The following is a 13783-nucleotide window of genomic DNA, read 5'->3' as shown; positions in this document are numbered from 1 at the left end:
TTGTTTGTTTTTTGTACATCATAGATTAACTAGCAAAACTGTTGGACGCATTTGTGAAACTTGTATTCTCATTATTGATTTAGTTTTATAATGTTGGCATTGTATTGTAGGGATAGCATAATTATCTTACCAAAAATTGTTTATAAAATCATAGGAATATAAAATACTGGTATCATCTTTTCTTCCAGCCAAACAAAATGATGAGACTGGACAATTCTCCAATATCAAGTCCAAGAAAGCATTCAGCAGAACTAATTGCTATGGAAAAAAGACGATTACAAAAGCTTGAATATGAATATGCCCTGAAAATTCAGAAACTAAAAGAAGCCAGGGCTCTTAAAGCAAAGGAACAACAAAATATCGCTCCACTTGTGGAAGAGGAACCTGAATTTTCTTTACCTCAACCTTCACTTCATGATCTGACTCAAGATAAATTAAGTCTGGACACGGAGGAAAATGATATTGATGATGAGATTTTGTCTGGTTCAAACAGAGAACGGAGAAGATCCTTCTTAGAATCCAATTCTTTTACTAAGCCTAACCTTAAGCACACTGATACACCTAACAAAGAATGTATAACCAAACCTAAAAGTACAGTTGAAAAACCAGAACTTTTTCTAGGGTTAAAAATTGGTGAATTGCAAAAATTATATTTAAAAGCTGACAGCTTAAAACAACTGATTTTAAAAACCACCACAGGCATTACAGACAAGGTTTTGTGTGGTCAGGTAACCGAACATTTCATATTCTTCATAAAATCTATAGAATTCACCGTAGCCCTGTTTGCCTTATGAAGGTATTATTTTCTCTTCCAGGAGATTTCGGTGGATGTGGATTTTGTGACAGCACAGAGTAAAGCAGCAGAAGTGAAGCCATGTCCATTTAGACCCTACCATAGTCCCCTTCTAGTTTTTAAGTCTTACAGGTATAGAAGAAAGATTCAATAAGCTTGAGTTTCAGGATTGCTTCTTGTTCTTAATGATATCTCATCCTTGAATGTTTGATGACGATGAAAAAAACTGAATCATGGCCACTAAAGAGTGGACTTATTCTTTCAGGGAATATAGAAATTACGTGTCTTGTTGTCAGACTTGAACCAAATAGGAAGTGATTGGTCTAACTCACTCCTGGGCTTATTAATTCTTACCAGATCCTAATTTCTGGCTACTTGTGGAACTGTGAAAAATTCTGGAAGATTTTATGAAAATAACTGGCATCTTAGAGAATTTTTAATTTTTATTTTTTTAGTTTTACTGTTACTCTAAGGAATGCATTGGCCAGCTTTCATAAATTGATTTGACATTTTCAGATGATTAACTTCGTGGGAGGTTTGTCTTTTTAAAAGACTTCCAGAAGCTGTTGAATTGATATGATTTAGTCATAAAATTGCAAAGCACCTATCGGGTAGTATAGACTTTTTCTGTAGTGTTTTGATTGGCTGGTGATGTGTGCAAGAAATACCAGTATTGTATAGCATTTTATCATGTGGTGAGAAAACACTACTTTTAAAATACAGGGTATTTTTGTTTTTCATTTTCTATTTCAGGTATTTTATGTCCTGGGTGTAAAAGTAACTTGTCCCCATCACTCAATATTCTAGTTGTTTTCTAGAGTTAATTTTCATATTAAGGAAGTAGATAAATAGTAAGCTCAAAGTGTAGAAACTTGGATTGAGGAAGAGAAAAATTAAAAAGAATTTTTCTAAGGAATGTTTATTGAGCATCATAATGTGCCTGTCTGCCTTTCTTCTCCTTAGATTTAGTCCATACTATCGAACCAAGGAAAAACTTCCCCTAAGCTCAGTATCATATAGTAATATGATCGAACCGGATCAGTGTTTCTGCCGTTTTGATTTAACAGGAACGTGTAATGATGATGACTGTCAATGGTAAGTAGTTCTTATTTGTGAACATTTTATAATTTAAAAGACTGTCTTGGTTATTTAGCTCCAAGATATATATATATATATGATTATCTTTTCTTGTTATTTTATTTTAGGCAGCATACACAAGACTATACACTTAGCCGAAAACAGCTATTCCAGGACATTCTGTCATATAATCTGTCTTTGATTGGTTGCTCAGAGACAAGCACCGATGAAGAAATTGCTGCTGCAGCAGGTTTTTAAAGACCTCTTGTTTCCCAAGTGACAGTTTGAATTTAGGCAGTTTAAAACTGTTATATTCCATTGTTGTTGACATCTTCAAATAGCTGTAAGAATTCAGTGCATTCATCTATGACACTTTATCTAGGTCTGCTTTGTTTAGTACAGTAGTCACTAGCCATATGTTGGTCTTTAAATTTAAGTTAGTTAAAATGAAAATTTACTTCCTCTGTCGCACTAGCCACATTTCAAATGCTCGGTAGCCGCTGTTGAGCTTGGTGGTGGTAAGTGCTTACCAGTAGGACTGTGCAGATAAGACATTTCCATTACTGTGGAAAGTTCTTTTGACGGAGCTCTTCTAAATGTTTCAGTTTATTTAGAAGAATATGTTAACATAGTTGTATAGAAATTTTACCAGTGATTTAAAAATAGGCCCTGTTTTTATTTATTACTGTTTTCAAAAATAGAGGAGGGTGGTAGAAGTTGAGATGACTGTAGTTTCAAATTCTACAGTGGAATAAAAAAGGACTTTTTACACTTTGACACTGTAGAAAGCGTAGATTACTGTCAGATATTGTGATTAAATACTGTTAAGCTTTTCCCCAGATTTAGTGCCTTAAACCATAAGTGTTTTGGAAGTAAGGGACTTGGTGTTTATTAAATTCAGTTTTATCACAACCTAGAATGATTACAGTGTCACTGAATCTATTTAATCAGTGCCAATCTGAGACTTTAATCTTCACTTACTTGTTTAGTATCTTTCAGGAAATACTTTTTTTTTTTAAAGCCCAAATTGGGTACATGAAATGGTAGGATTCACTGCAGAAGTTAAGATAATGTAGGCCTTGTCCTTTAGAAGACCATAGATGTTTTTGACTAGTATCATTTACTTACCTTTAATTCTTAAGCTATTCTCTTCATACTCTTTAATTAGCCTCATGTCTGTAAACCCTGTTTTTTATGACAATAGCATTTTTCTAATTCCAGAGAAATATGTTGAGAAACTTTTTGGAGTAAACAAAGATCGAATGTCAATGGACCAGATGGCTGTTCTCCTTGTTAGCAATATCAATGAAAGTAAAGGCCACAGTGAGTATATATATGTCTGTCTCTCATTCAAAAGGACCTTATAGTTTAGGAGAGCACATTTTTTGGCATTATGTCCTCAGTGTGTTAAAAAAAAAGTAATTTCTGAGTAACACAATAGACTAAATTTAGCTCTTTTTTCAGTATTGTTTGGGTAGCCTTCAAAACTATGAAAGACTAGTTCTGTTAACTAACAGTCTTCTCCTATCTACTTTAGCACCTCCATTTACAACCTACAAAGATAAAAGAAAGTGGAAGCCAAAGTTCTGGAGAAAACCTATTTCAGAGAATAATTTCAGTAGTGATGAGGAACAATCTACAGGACCAATTAAGTATGGTGAGAAGTAATTTAAGATCCCACATCATTACATTGTGGTGCTCCATCTTTGTCTAACACTTTACTAATCTCTTAGTGTAGTCTGCTAGCTCTTAAAAATTATCTCATTTTTTTTTTTAAATAGTAATGCCACTTGGCATTTTGAGGCAATTAGTCTTCCTTATGCTAGACTGCTCGTTATACTGCAGGACGTTTTGTATTCATGGCCCTTGTCTAGTAAACGTAAGGATCACTCTTTAGTAAATGTGACAGCTTTGGATACTGCTAAGCCTGCTTGAGTGAGGAGAGGGGAGCAGTGTGGCTGCCTGGCCTGTGTCCTTCATGAGCGCAGGCGTTCTGTTTTATCTCATCTCGGAGTCTGTGTTTTCTGACGTGCAGTAGCCTCACAGAATGAAGGGACAAATGAATGAACAAAGTAGTATCTGAATGAGTGACTTACTGTCGAGCATATCTTGCACTGTAATCTTAAATTCACATATTTTGTTTACTATTTGTGGATTAGCAGATATGCTCTCGTGCTTATTTACATTAATGTAACACTTTTTCACTAATTTCAATATATTGGAATAAATCATCTTCAATTACAATTTTCTTTTACAATTTAATGAATGTGAATTGTCAGATGATGTCACCCTTAGAGTAGGGAGGTCATTTTTCACTCTTAGAAGTGTCCTAGTTTGGACAATAAACTGTATGATCACTCTACCTGAAAGCTATGAGCTTTAGATTTTTAGATTATTTTAAAGATGAGGCCAATTGATTTTTTTCTCGAGTCTGTGGATTAGAGAAATTAGAAGCTAATAATACTTGTCCTTATAGCCTTCCAGCCGGAGAACCGAATAAATGTTCCAGCTTTGGATACAGTTGTCACTCCAGATGATGTCAGATACTTTACAAATGAGACTGATGACATTGCTAATTTAGAAGCAAGTGTGCTGGAAAATCCTTCTCATGTACAACTTTGGCTCAAGCTTGCATACAAGTACTTGAATCAAAATGAGGGGTAGGTCCCCTTCTGATCTTTGTGTAAACTGTTGCACATTTATATTTTTATGTTTAAAGTTTATTTCATCTCTGATAATCAGGTTTCCTTCCTAGTATCAGTGGATCTCTGTGTTTTGACAAAGGCGAAAGCACTTTATTGGTTAAGAGCTATTAGAAAAATTTAAGATTAGCTCTTGAGTTATGTGCATGATTAGTGTATAGTTAATAAATTAGCTACAGTTTTTAACTTTAGTAGACTCTTACTTCAAAGTAGTATTAGTTAAAATGGTAAATTCTGAGTGGTCTAAGAATTAATTATAGGGCTTTTTAGTAAGTCAAGTAATCGTAATCTCTTAATAAAATTATGGTAAAATCACAGTGGAACAGATTAAATTTTATGTCAATTTTCATTTGGAGATTTAAAGCTTATCTAAGAACTTCTAAATTCTAGTGAATTGACTTTTTTCTGTGTGGTATTATATATGTTCAAATAAGATAAATAGTGATTTATCTCAAAAGTGACAGCTCCTATAACATAAGTGCATTTTCTAACTCCTGCTTGTTGATAGGATTGCCGAGAATAATCTTTTATTACCAGGAGTAATCTTTTGTTACTATAGTTTTAGAATTTTAATAGTTCACTTTTTGGTTTTTTTTTTTAAACAGCCTACTCTATCTTAAAACTTGGAATAAAAACATTTTTAAGGTAGCGCTACAGAATGCTAATACATCACACATACCTGAACATGGGGCTTGTTTAACTTGACTTGTGTGTCATTTTCATGTTAATGGGATAAGTTACAGTGTTTTCTTTTCTGACTCATTGACTGAGTGAAGGCCAACAAAACTGTACATAATTTTATGAATAGGATCATGAGAGACAATTATCTTCTCCAAGAGATAGCAAGACCTTGACTGCTGAAAAGAACTATTATATTGAAAGCTTTGATTATTTTGTGCTGGCAGTAGCTGGCCTTGAGGGGGAATTGTTTAACTTTTCCCATTCCCAGACCAGTGCACATCATAAAAGGTATTGCTGAATATGGACATAAAGCACATTTGAAGTTTGATAATCTAGTGGTTTTATAACACTGTGTTTTTGTCTGGTAAATGCTCCTTGAACATCCACTTTAAAAGGAATTGTTGGGCCTGTGGGAAGGCAGGACCTTTTTGGGACAGATGTGATTTAAAATCCTGATCTACCTCCCTTTGTCATAGGTTATTCTAGCCTTATGGTAAGTTCTAATAGAAAATGGAATTAAAAAGTTGACTTATTAGACTAGACTGATTTAAAAGTATTTTCAAGCGTTAAAGGAAAAAAAAAGATGCTCCTGCTTTTTCTTTTAAACATGTAGGCTGTGTTCAGAGTCTCTGGATTCTGCTTTAAATGTTCTGGCTCGAGCTTTGGAAAACAACAAAGACAATCCAGAAATTTGGTGCCATTACCTCAGATTGTTCTCAAAAAGAGGAACCAAGGAAGAGGTGCAGGAAATGTGTGAAACAGCTGTTGAATATGCTCCTGATTATCAAAGTTTTTGGACAGTGAGTAGAAAAGATAAAGTCGTGTGTGTGAGACATACCATAATTCTTTAGGTCATCTTAAATATTGCTATGTAGCTTAATAGATCGTATGTTTTATCTGCATCAGATATAATAATAGCCTTACTCTCGCTGTCTAGTAGCCTCTTCTCTAAATCAGAAAATATTTAGTGAAGAGGTGATTTGTTGTTGTTGTTGTTCACTTTATTGGTAATGAAAAAATATAAACATTTAAAAACATTTTACACTTTCCTATTAAGTAGTTTTAGTTTGGGCAAAGTGAAGTAAATTTTTTGCAAAGCACCTGAAAATAATTAAAAATTTTTTTTGTATATTTGTATGACATTTTTATGGAAGCCATGAAACATTTTGATCTTTTATTATCTGTCCTCATAATTTACGGAAATAATCTTAATCTGTAAATCATACTAATATTGAACCTTGCCAAGTTAAAAAGATTTGGTGAAAAAAATGGGTTTTTCCTCATTCTTACTGTCAGATCTATTATTTACTTGCTAACTGAAATTTAGAACAAAGAGATTTGAATAACATGATATCCCTTAATAAATGAACTTACCACTCTCACTCTCACTCTCCTAACTCAGTTATTGAATAGATTTGGACAGTGGAAGGTGCTTGATTTTTTTTAACCCGGAGCCTTGTACCAAAGTTAATGCTATTGATCACCACATGTTATAGGGTGAAATGTTTTTCTTTAAAGTTGTTTGGACTTCAAAGGACCTCTTAATTTCTTGATTAAGTCTTTTTATTATTTTGCCACATATTTCTTCCATGCATACTATCTCAATATTTATATACAGTCACACACCTGAGCAATGCCAATTGTGTGTGATCATAAATGCGAGCTTTTAGCAATCCATCATGGTCTTGCTGCCGTTTACCCATTGATTAAAGGAGAGGAGAGGTGAAGTTGCTTCAGTGATAATTCTGAGTGTGTATCTGTATTGTTTTAGTTTTCATCCAATTCCACTTTCCAACTTGTAGAAGGGGAAATCTAGGTATAGCACTGGAAGATGAGTTCATACGTATTTGTAATTATCCTTTTTACAGGAGTTGAATTTTTACTGTGAGACAGTTTCTTAATGAAATGTGAGAAATCTGTAGTTGTAGTTTATTCTTATGAAGCAGAAATGATCACAGGAAATCCCTTTGGTCAGTTTCTGCACCTAGAAAGCACCTTTGAAGAAAAGGATTACGTATGTGAGAGGATGGTGGAGTTCCTGATGGGAGCAGCCAAGCAGGAAACATCGGATATTCTGTCCTTTCAGCTTTTAGAGGCTCTTCTGTTTAGAGTTCAGCTACACATATTTACTGGAAGATGCCAAAGTGCACTTGCAATTTTACAGGTAAACGTTTATTACGGCTTTAAGTTACATTTTGTAGAGAATTTTTTAAAGGTTTAAAACAGTAGAGGTAGCATTGTTTAATGATAAGTACACAGGCTTTAGATTTGAATCTTTTTCTCCTACTTACTAGTAAATTGTGTGAATTAGGGGAAGTTTATGACTGTTTACTTCTTTGCTTAGTGGGAATATTCTTTTTTAGAGTGTTGATAAGGCTTAAATGAAAATGGTATATGTAGAATACCCACCAGAATAAATGTCAGTATTTAAACCATAAGGGGAAAAATTAGTCCATAGTAAAAATTTTCTGTATGGATTTGGTGGGTTCTTCTTGTGTGTGTAGGGGTGTGTGTGTGTGTTTAACTGTTTTTATCATACTAGATTTTGAATATCAAGACACTTAAAATGTACAAGTAAATAATTTTTTCGTTAATTATGTCATAAACTTTAGCATAGTAAAAATTATGTTAATCTTGTATTGATATCTCTAAAGAGTTTTTTTCGTTAAAAAATTTGTGACTATCAAAATTTTGACTTAGGTGTTTAAGAACCATGCCAAAGAAATAAAACAATTTTAATCTTCTTTGCCTTTACAGTTGAATCTTATTAGGAATATTTTTAAAAACACCTTCAGATTATTTTTCCATTTTACCTAGAATGCATTGAAATTGGCTAATGATGGAATAGTAGCTGAATACCTTAAAACAAGTGATCGATGTTTGGCATGGCTGGCCTACATACATCTTGTTGAATTCAACGTTCTCCCTTCAAAATTTTATGATCCATCTAATGCCAATCCTTCAAGAATTGTTAACATAGAACCATTTGTAATGCCATGGCAAGCAGTTCAAGATGTAAAGACTAATCCTGACATGTTGTTAGCGGTTTTTGAAGGTAAGGATAAGTGTTTCTGAATTATTTAGAACACCAACTTGTCCCTTATTATGATTCTTTATAATTAAGTGAAACAAATTTATCTATTAGAGTTGTAGTTTTCACACTTTATTATATAAGTGCTTAAAAGGTTGAGGGTTGAGTCAGGTAAGATGGGCATTGGCATCTGTGAAAGCCAGGAACTGCACTACATGACATAATTAGTTTTTCTGCTTGTGGCAGAGGATATCAGCTGAATACGTACATAATATGGCTTGTATAGATTCAATGACTTGATTGAATCATAGAACCAGGTACATTTTGTGAAGCAGTCTATGAAGGGGAAAGTTAAAAGACTGCATCTTATTGTTTCAAGTAATTAATATTTTCTCCATCAGTCAGTGAGTTCGATCGCTGCTACATACTGAGGTATCTGCTATGGAATAAGGTCTAAAGCCTTTTCCATTCTATTATACTTAGTAAGTATATAACCCACTCAGAAGGTAAAGTCTATACATCTGATACAACTATTAAATGTATAAGGCCATATAACTGTGTATTAGTATATAGTCTAAATTCTGTACTTAGAGGAGAGATCTGTGGTTCAGAGAATTACATGGTACAGGCCGTAAATCTGAAGGGAAGAAATTATTGTAGGTCGGGGCATGATCAGGGACGTATTCTTAGAAAAATTAGGACTTGGAGCTGGACCTTGAAGCTTGACTATGATGTGACCAACAAGGTGGGGCTCCTCAAAGATGGGACTCTTGTCTTATTTCTTTCTCTCTCAAGGGCCTGTAATGTCTGGCATTGTACTGAGTGCTTAGTAAATGTTTATTGAATGAACCAGAGGAGAAAGGAAGGAAACGAAGGCCATTCCTGTTAGAGGAGCTAAGTAAACAGAAACAACAGGGGTTGGTGCAGTGGATTTGAATGGAGATTAGAAGAAGGGAGAGTCCTTATCAAAGTGAGACTTTTGTGCTGGATAATAGTAGGAATTAAGCTTGATAAGTGGAATGATAACAGATTTTCAGGAACTTTGGAATGTAGTAGACTTGGTGGCAGTAGAGTTTCTTTAAGGAAGAAAGGAAGAAAGGAAGAAGGGAAGAGAAGGGAGGGAGGGAGGAAGGAAGGAAGGAGGGAAGGAAGAAAGTGTTGGAGAGAAATGATACCAAGGGTAAGAAAATCAACCAGAAACTGATGGCCGTAACTGAGGCACACAAAAAAAGAAACCCAGAAAAGAATGTATGCGTTGGAGACATTTTAGTTACCACATAGAGATAGGGGACAGATCAGGTGTCAGGGAAGAAGAGAAGAAATAGTCAAAGATGATTTCAGGGTTTTGAGATTGGGAAAAGGAAAGTGTATTAATAGAAAGTTGGTGAATTAAGAGACTGATTTTGGTAGTAGGAGTGGTATTTGTGAATGATAATTGGTCACCCAAGTGGAAATGCTTGTTGGCAGAAGGAAATAAGGAAGTATAAATGGACAATTATAGATAGAGAAATGTAGTTGAAAATTATCAACACAGAAATTATGTTACATAGTGCTTTAGAGTTTTTTATGTGCTCTTGCAGTAAGTTATTCAATAGTTGAAGCTATGAGATTTCCTTTGAGGAAATAGAGATTTCAAAGTATAGCAGAAAGAGGAAAAAGAGAAAACTGAGACAGTGAATGAGACCAAGAGAAAATATAAATAGTCACTTGGAAGCAGAGGCAAGAAGAAATTAAAAAGAAGAGGAAGAACATTATCAAATGCTAATCAGATAAAATGAATGTAGAGATAGTGTTTGTTTAGGTAGGATCCATATAAGTGAACTTCGGAAGTGCTCTTTCAGAATGACATTCACTTTTAAACTCAGCAAATCTGGGAAGTCGTACCATGACTGGGCAAGGAGGAAATGGTGAGAGTTGTACAGAGGGAAACACTGGAGGACCGTTCTCTAAGAAGCAGCAAGACCAAGTAAAGGACTCTTTACAAAGGGATAAGTGTTTTAAAGAAGTAAGGAAAAGACCTAGTTTAGGGGGAGACATTTAAATGGCTATAGATTAAATGCAGGATACTTGTTTAGGTGTGAGAGCTTATATTGGATATTTTATTCTTAACAGGAAGATGAGGGTAAGAGATTACATTTTTTTATGAGTTTGGAGATATCTGAAATGCCTTCTTATGTGTGAAAGCCGAGAGTTTAGTAAAGGTGAATAAGTGATGGTCAAACAAAAGAATAGGCTGTCTGAGAGTTTACACAGTCAAATAATTCATTCAGTGTTTGATTCATGTTACTGCAATGTTTTTGGATAGATGCGGTGAAAGCTTGCACAGATGAGAGCCTTGCTGTTGAGGAAAGAGTAGAGGTCTGTGTTCCACTTTACACAAACATGATTGCTTTGCACCAGCTTCTCAAGAGGTAAAACTTAACTGACAAGCAGTTAACCTTGTATTAAAAATGGATTCTTTCATGTGTTTAGATGTGTGTTTTTCTTGTGAAGGTATGAGGCTGCAGTGGAGCTGTGTAAATGTTTATTGGAATCATGTCCCATGAACTGCCAGTTGTTGGAATCACTTGTTGCTTTATACTTGAAAACACATCAGCACGACAAAGCCAGGACAGTGTGGCTTACTGCATTTGAAAGAAATCCTCAGAACGCAGAGGTTTTTTATCATATGTGCAAATTCTTCATCTTGCAGGTAAAAAAAAAAAAAAGACTCAGAATTCTTAAATATGGTATTTTTATGTTTCACATTTTCTTACTCATTTTTTAAGATGTTTCAGGCGTCATCCTCTCCAGGATGCTTTTCCTGATCCTAACCGTTAGGTATTTCTCCCTGCCTTAATACCCCGTGGATAGTTCTTTACCACTGTACTTAATCACATCACCTTGTAATTTTGTTTATAGTTGCTTTCTATACTTTGCTGAGAACTCCAAGGATAAGGACCATGTCTTATTCCAGTTTAGAGTCTCCCACCCCCAACACCTAGCATAATGCCAAACATGTAACAGGGCTTAATAGATAAATGGTGAAAATGGTGAGTGAAACTTGAGCCCGTGGTATACCGAGTGTTAAACCGTTTGATGGTTTGTTCAGTTTAATTTGGAGATCAGAATACGGAAGTCATCTCTACCCATACTTCCTCAAAAACCTAATATAATCAGTGATTTTTTTTGGTGGAGGAGTTGGGGCGGAGGGGAGAGGAAGGTTTCTGCCCTTGAAAGCCTAATGTATATTCTTCCTTCTCTTTTTAAAATAGGATCAAGGAGATAATCTTCTTCCATTTTTGCGGAAATTTATTGCATCCTTCTTTAAACCTGGGTTTGAGAAGTACAGTAACTTGGATCTGTTTCGGTAAGTTTGTAGAACTCTTGATTTGTAGAAGAATGAGAAACAGCATAGCTCAGTGGAAAGATCACCAGTTTTTTGGTGTATGACATTTTAGGCTGATTTTTTTTTTTTTTAAGTTAACTTGAACATGCTCTTGCAAAACTGTTACAAGGGCAGTAGAATTTATTAAAAATGGACACAAAATGTAAGATGCTTTATAGTCTTTGGATTAAGGCCACTAATGAAGGAAGTTACATATTAACGCCATAGTAGTTCATTCTGCTTTTAATGTATTGTCATTGTCGATTGTAACACTTAATACTGTAGCAACAAATTATCATGACAGTCTCAGTGATTTTTGATACAATGAGTTTTAATTTATTGGATTGGTGATCTAAAGTAGATGTAAATAATTTGCCCTTTAAAAAAAAATTCTAAAGAGAATTGCTTTAACTTCTGAAATGTTGTTGAGTAGCTGCTTTAGAAGATTCTTTTCTCGACCATTGCTTTCTCAGTAACACAGAGCCTTGTGTTTATTGCCTTTATTTGCTTCCTTGTGAGTTCTTGTTCTAACAACAATAAGAGGCCACAGCAGGTCATAAAGAATAGTTTTTTGGGAGGCTTTTTAAAGTTCTCTTCCTTCTTCCTCCTCATCTCTCTATAGGAATCAGCAAACTTTTTTCCTTGAGGGCCAGGTAGTAAATATTTTGGGCTTGCAAGCCATATGGCCTGTCACTACTGGTTAACTGTGTTCCTGTAGCAGGAAGGCAGCCATAGACAGTATGTAAATGAGTGGGCTCGGCTGTGTTCCAATAAAAGTTTATTTATGAAAATAAGTGTAGTTTGCTGATCATAAGTAAAACAGCATCAAAAGGAAAATATTTATCATGGCATAGTTGTATTATTTTATGTTAGGAACAACTGAGAGGAGGAAGGGGTAAGCTGAATATCTCCTAAAAATATTCTTGTGGAAAATACTGATAAGTGAAGATAAAATCTTGGATTTATACAGCAAATCTAATGCTTGTGTATATTTTTCCTTGGAGCTCTCTCTGTGTATCCCACCCCACACCCCCACCCCATATAGCAGTGTTGTATAAAAACCTATTTTAAAAAATAACCCACATTTTGTTAAGTCTGTGGTCTATCCACTCAGGAATATTTTGTGAACATGGCAGTTTTATTTGCGATTTGGCAAAAAAGTTTGGGGTCACTATTCTTTCCTAGTCTTGAGTCTTTACAGCTGTTCTCTTATGGTAGCCAGTTTACTGACATAGTGATTTTAATACTCTTTCTGAAATTCTTTCTGCTCTGCTAAGTCTAGATTAATATCTTACAATTAATTACAAAAGAATAATTTGAAATGCAAATTACCAGAAAGAATTAAACTAGTCTATAAGAAATTTAGAAGTTGTTCAGCTTCTCCATGCTGATTTTTTTCCGGTTTAAATTAGATTGCTTTAATGTCTCAAACTCAAGCAAAGGAGAAATTCAAGGCTGAACCAAACTTTTTTACGACTTGCTGGTTCTGGTCTTCCTTTGGGCAGGGAGGTAATTGTTTTAACTTAGGATGCTTAGGTTTGAGCTGTGGTCAGTGACCTGCAGACCTTCTTGATGTCAGCTTAATGCAGCGGAATAAGTATGTGTCAATAAAAACTTGAAAGTGGCCTGCCTCCTGATAATCTCATCATTGACTAAGTCATCTCCTTTTATTATTTTTTTCGTGGAAATAGTCTTAATTCATAACCAAGAATTATGAGAAATAGATATCCTGTTCTTAGTTTATTTAGAAAATTTGAAGTTCTTATTTACAGAGTGTGCATTCCTGTTAACTTAGGAAATCCTTTTTGAATTACGTATGAAGAGAATGGTAGTAAGTGAGCGTTTTCATCATTGCCATACTTACTGGTATTGATACAAATTTTTAAAATTTATGGAAGAGCCTAAGCTTATTAATAGGAGAAAGTCAATGCTCTTAATAGGTTCAAAAAATTTTTTTTAATTTCATGAGAAGAAATTGTAAAGCAAAGTACTTAGAACTGTAATATTTAGAGTTGGATTCCATCATTTCCTATGTATGGTTTAGTATAAGTTCTATATATATGTATAATTATATATAGTATATATATAATTATATATATAAATTATATATATATGTATACATATTTATATGT

General features: G+C 34.4%; 1 protein-coding gene across 1 annotated transcript in view; it reads left to right on the top strand.

The window, feature by feature from the left end:
- The window catches only part of ZFC3H1 (zinc finger C3H1-type containing), a 46767-nt gene that overhangs the window by 25964 nt on the left and 7020 nt on the right, over positions 1 to 13783 (top strand). Inside the window, exons 15-27 of the mRNA XM_010988222.3 lie at positions 189 to 728; positions 816 to 925; positions 1757 to 1888; positions 1999 to 2120; positions 3092 to 3193; positions 3408 to 3527; positions 4347 to 4530; positions 5867 to 6053; positions 7229 to 7417; positions 8071 to 8308; positions 10590 to 10695; positions 10778 to 10976; positions 11539 to 11633. Coding sequence (XP_010986524.3) covers positions 189 to 728; positions 816 to 925; positions 1757 to 1888; positions 1999 to 2120; positions 3092 to 3193; positions 3408 to 3527; positions 4347 to 4530; positions 5867 to 6053; positions 7229 to 7417; positions 8071 to 8308; positions 10590 to 10695; positions 10778 to 10976; positions 11539 to 11633 — 2324 coding nt within the window. The remainder of the gene's footprint in view (positions 1 to 188; positions 729 to 815; positions 926 to 1756; positions 1889 to 1998; positions 2121 to 3091; positions 3194 to 3407; positions 3528 to 4346; positions 4531 to 5866; positions 6054 to 7228; positions 7418 to 8070; positions 8309 to 10589; positions 10696 to 10777; positions 10977 to 11538; positions 11634 to 13783) is intronic.

The sequence above is a fragment of the Camelus dromedarius genome, chromosome 11, assembly GCF_036321535.1.
Source record: "Camelus dromedarius isolate mCamDro1 chromosome 11, mCamDro1.pat, whole genome shotgun sequence".
Lineage (NCBI taxonomy): Eukaryota > Metazoa > Chordata > Mammalia > Artiodactyla > Camelidae > Camelus > Camelus dromedarius.
This window is presented reverse-complemented; position numbering and strand designations above follow the sequence as displayed.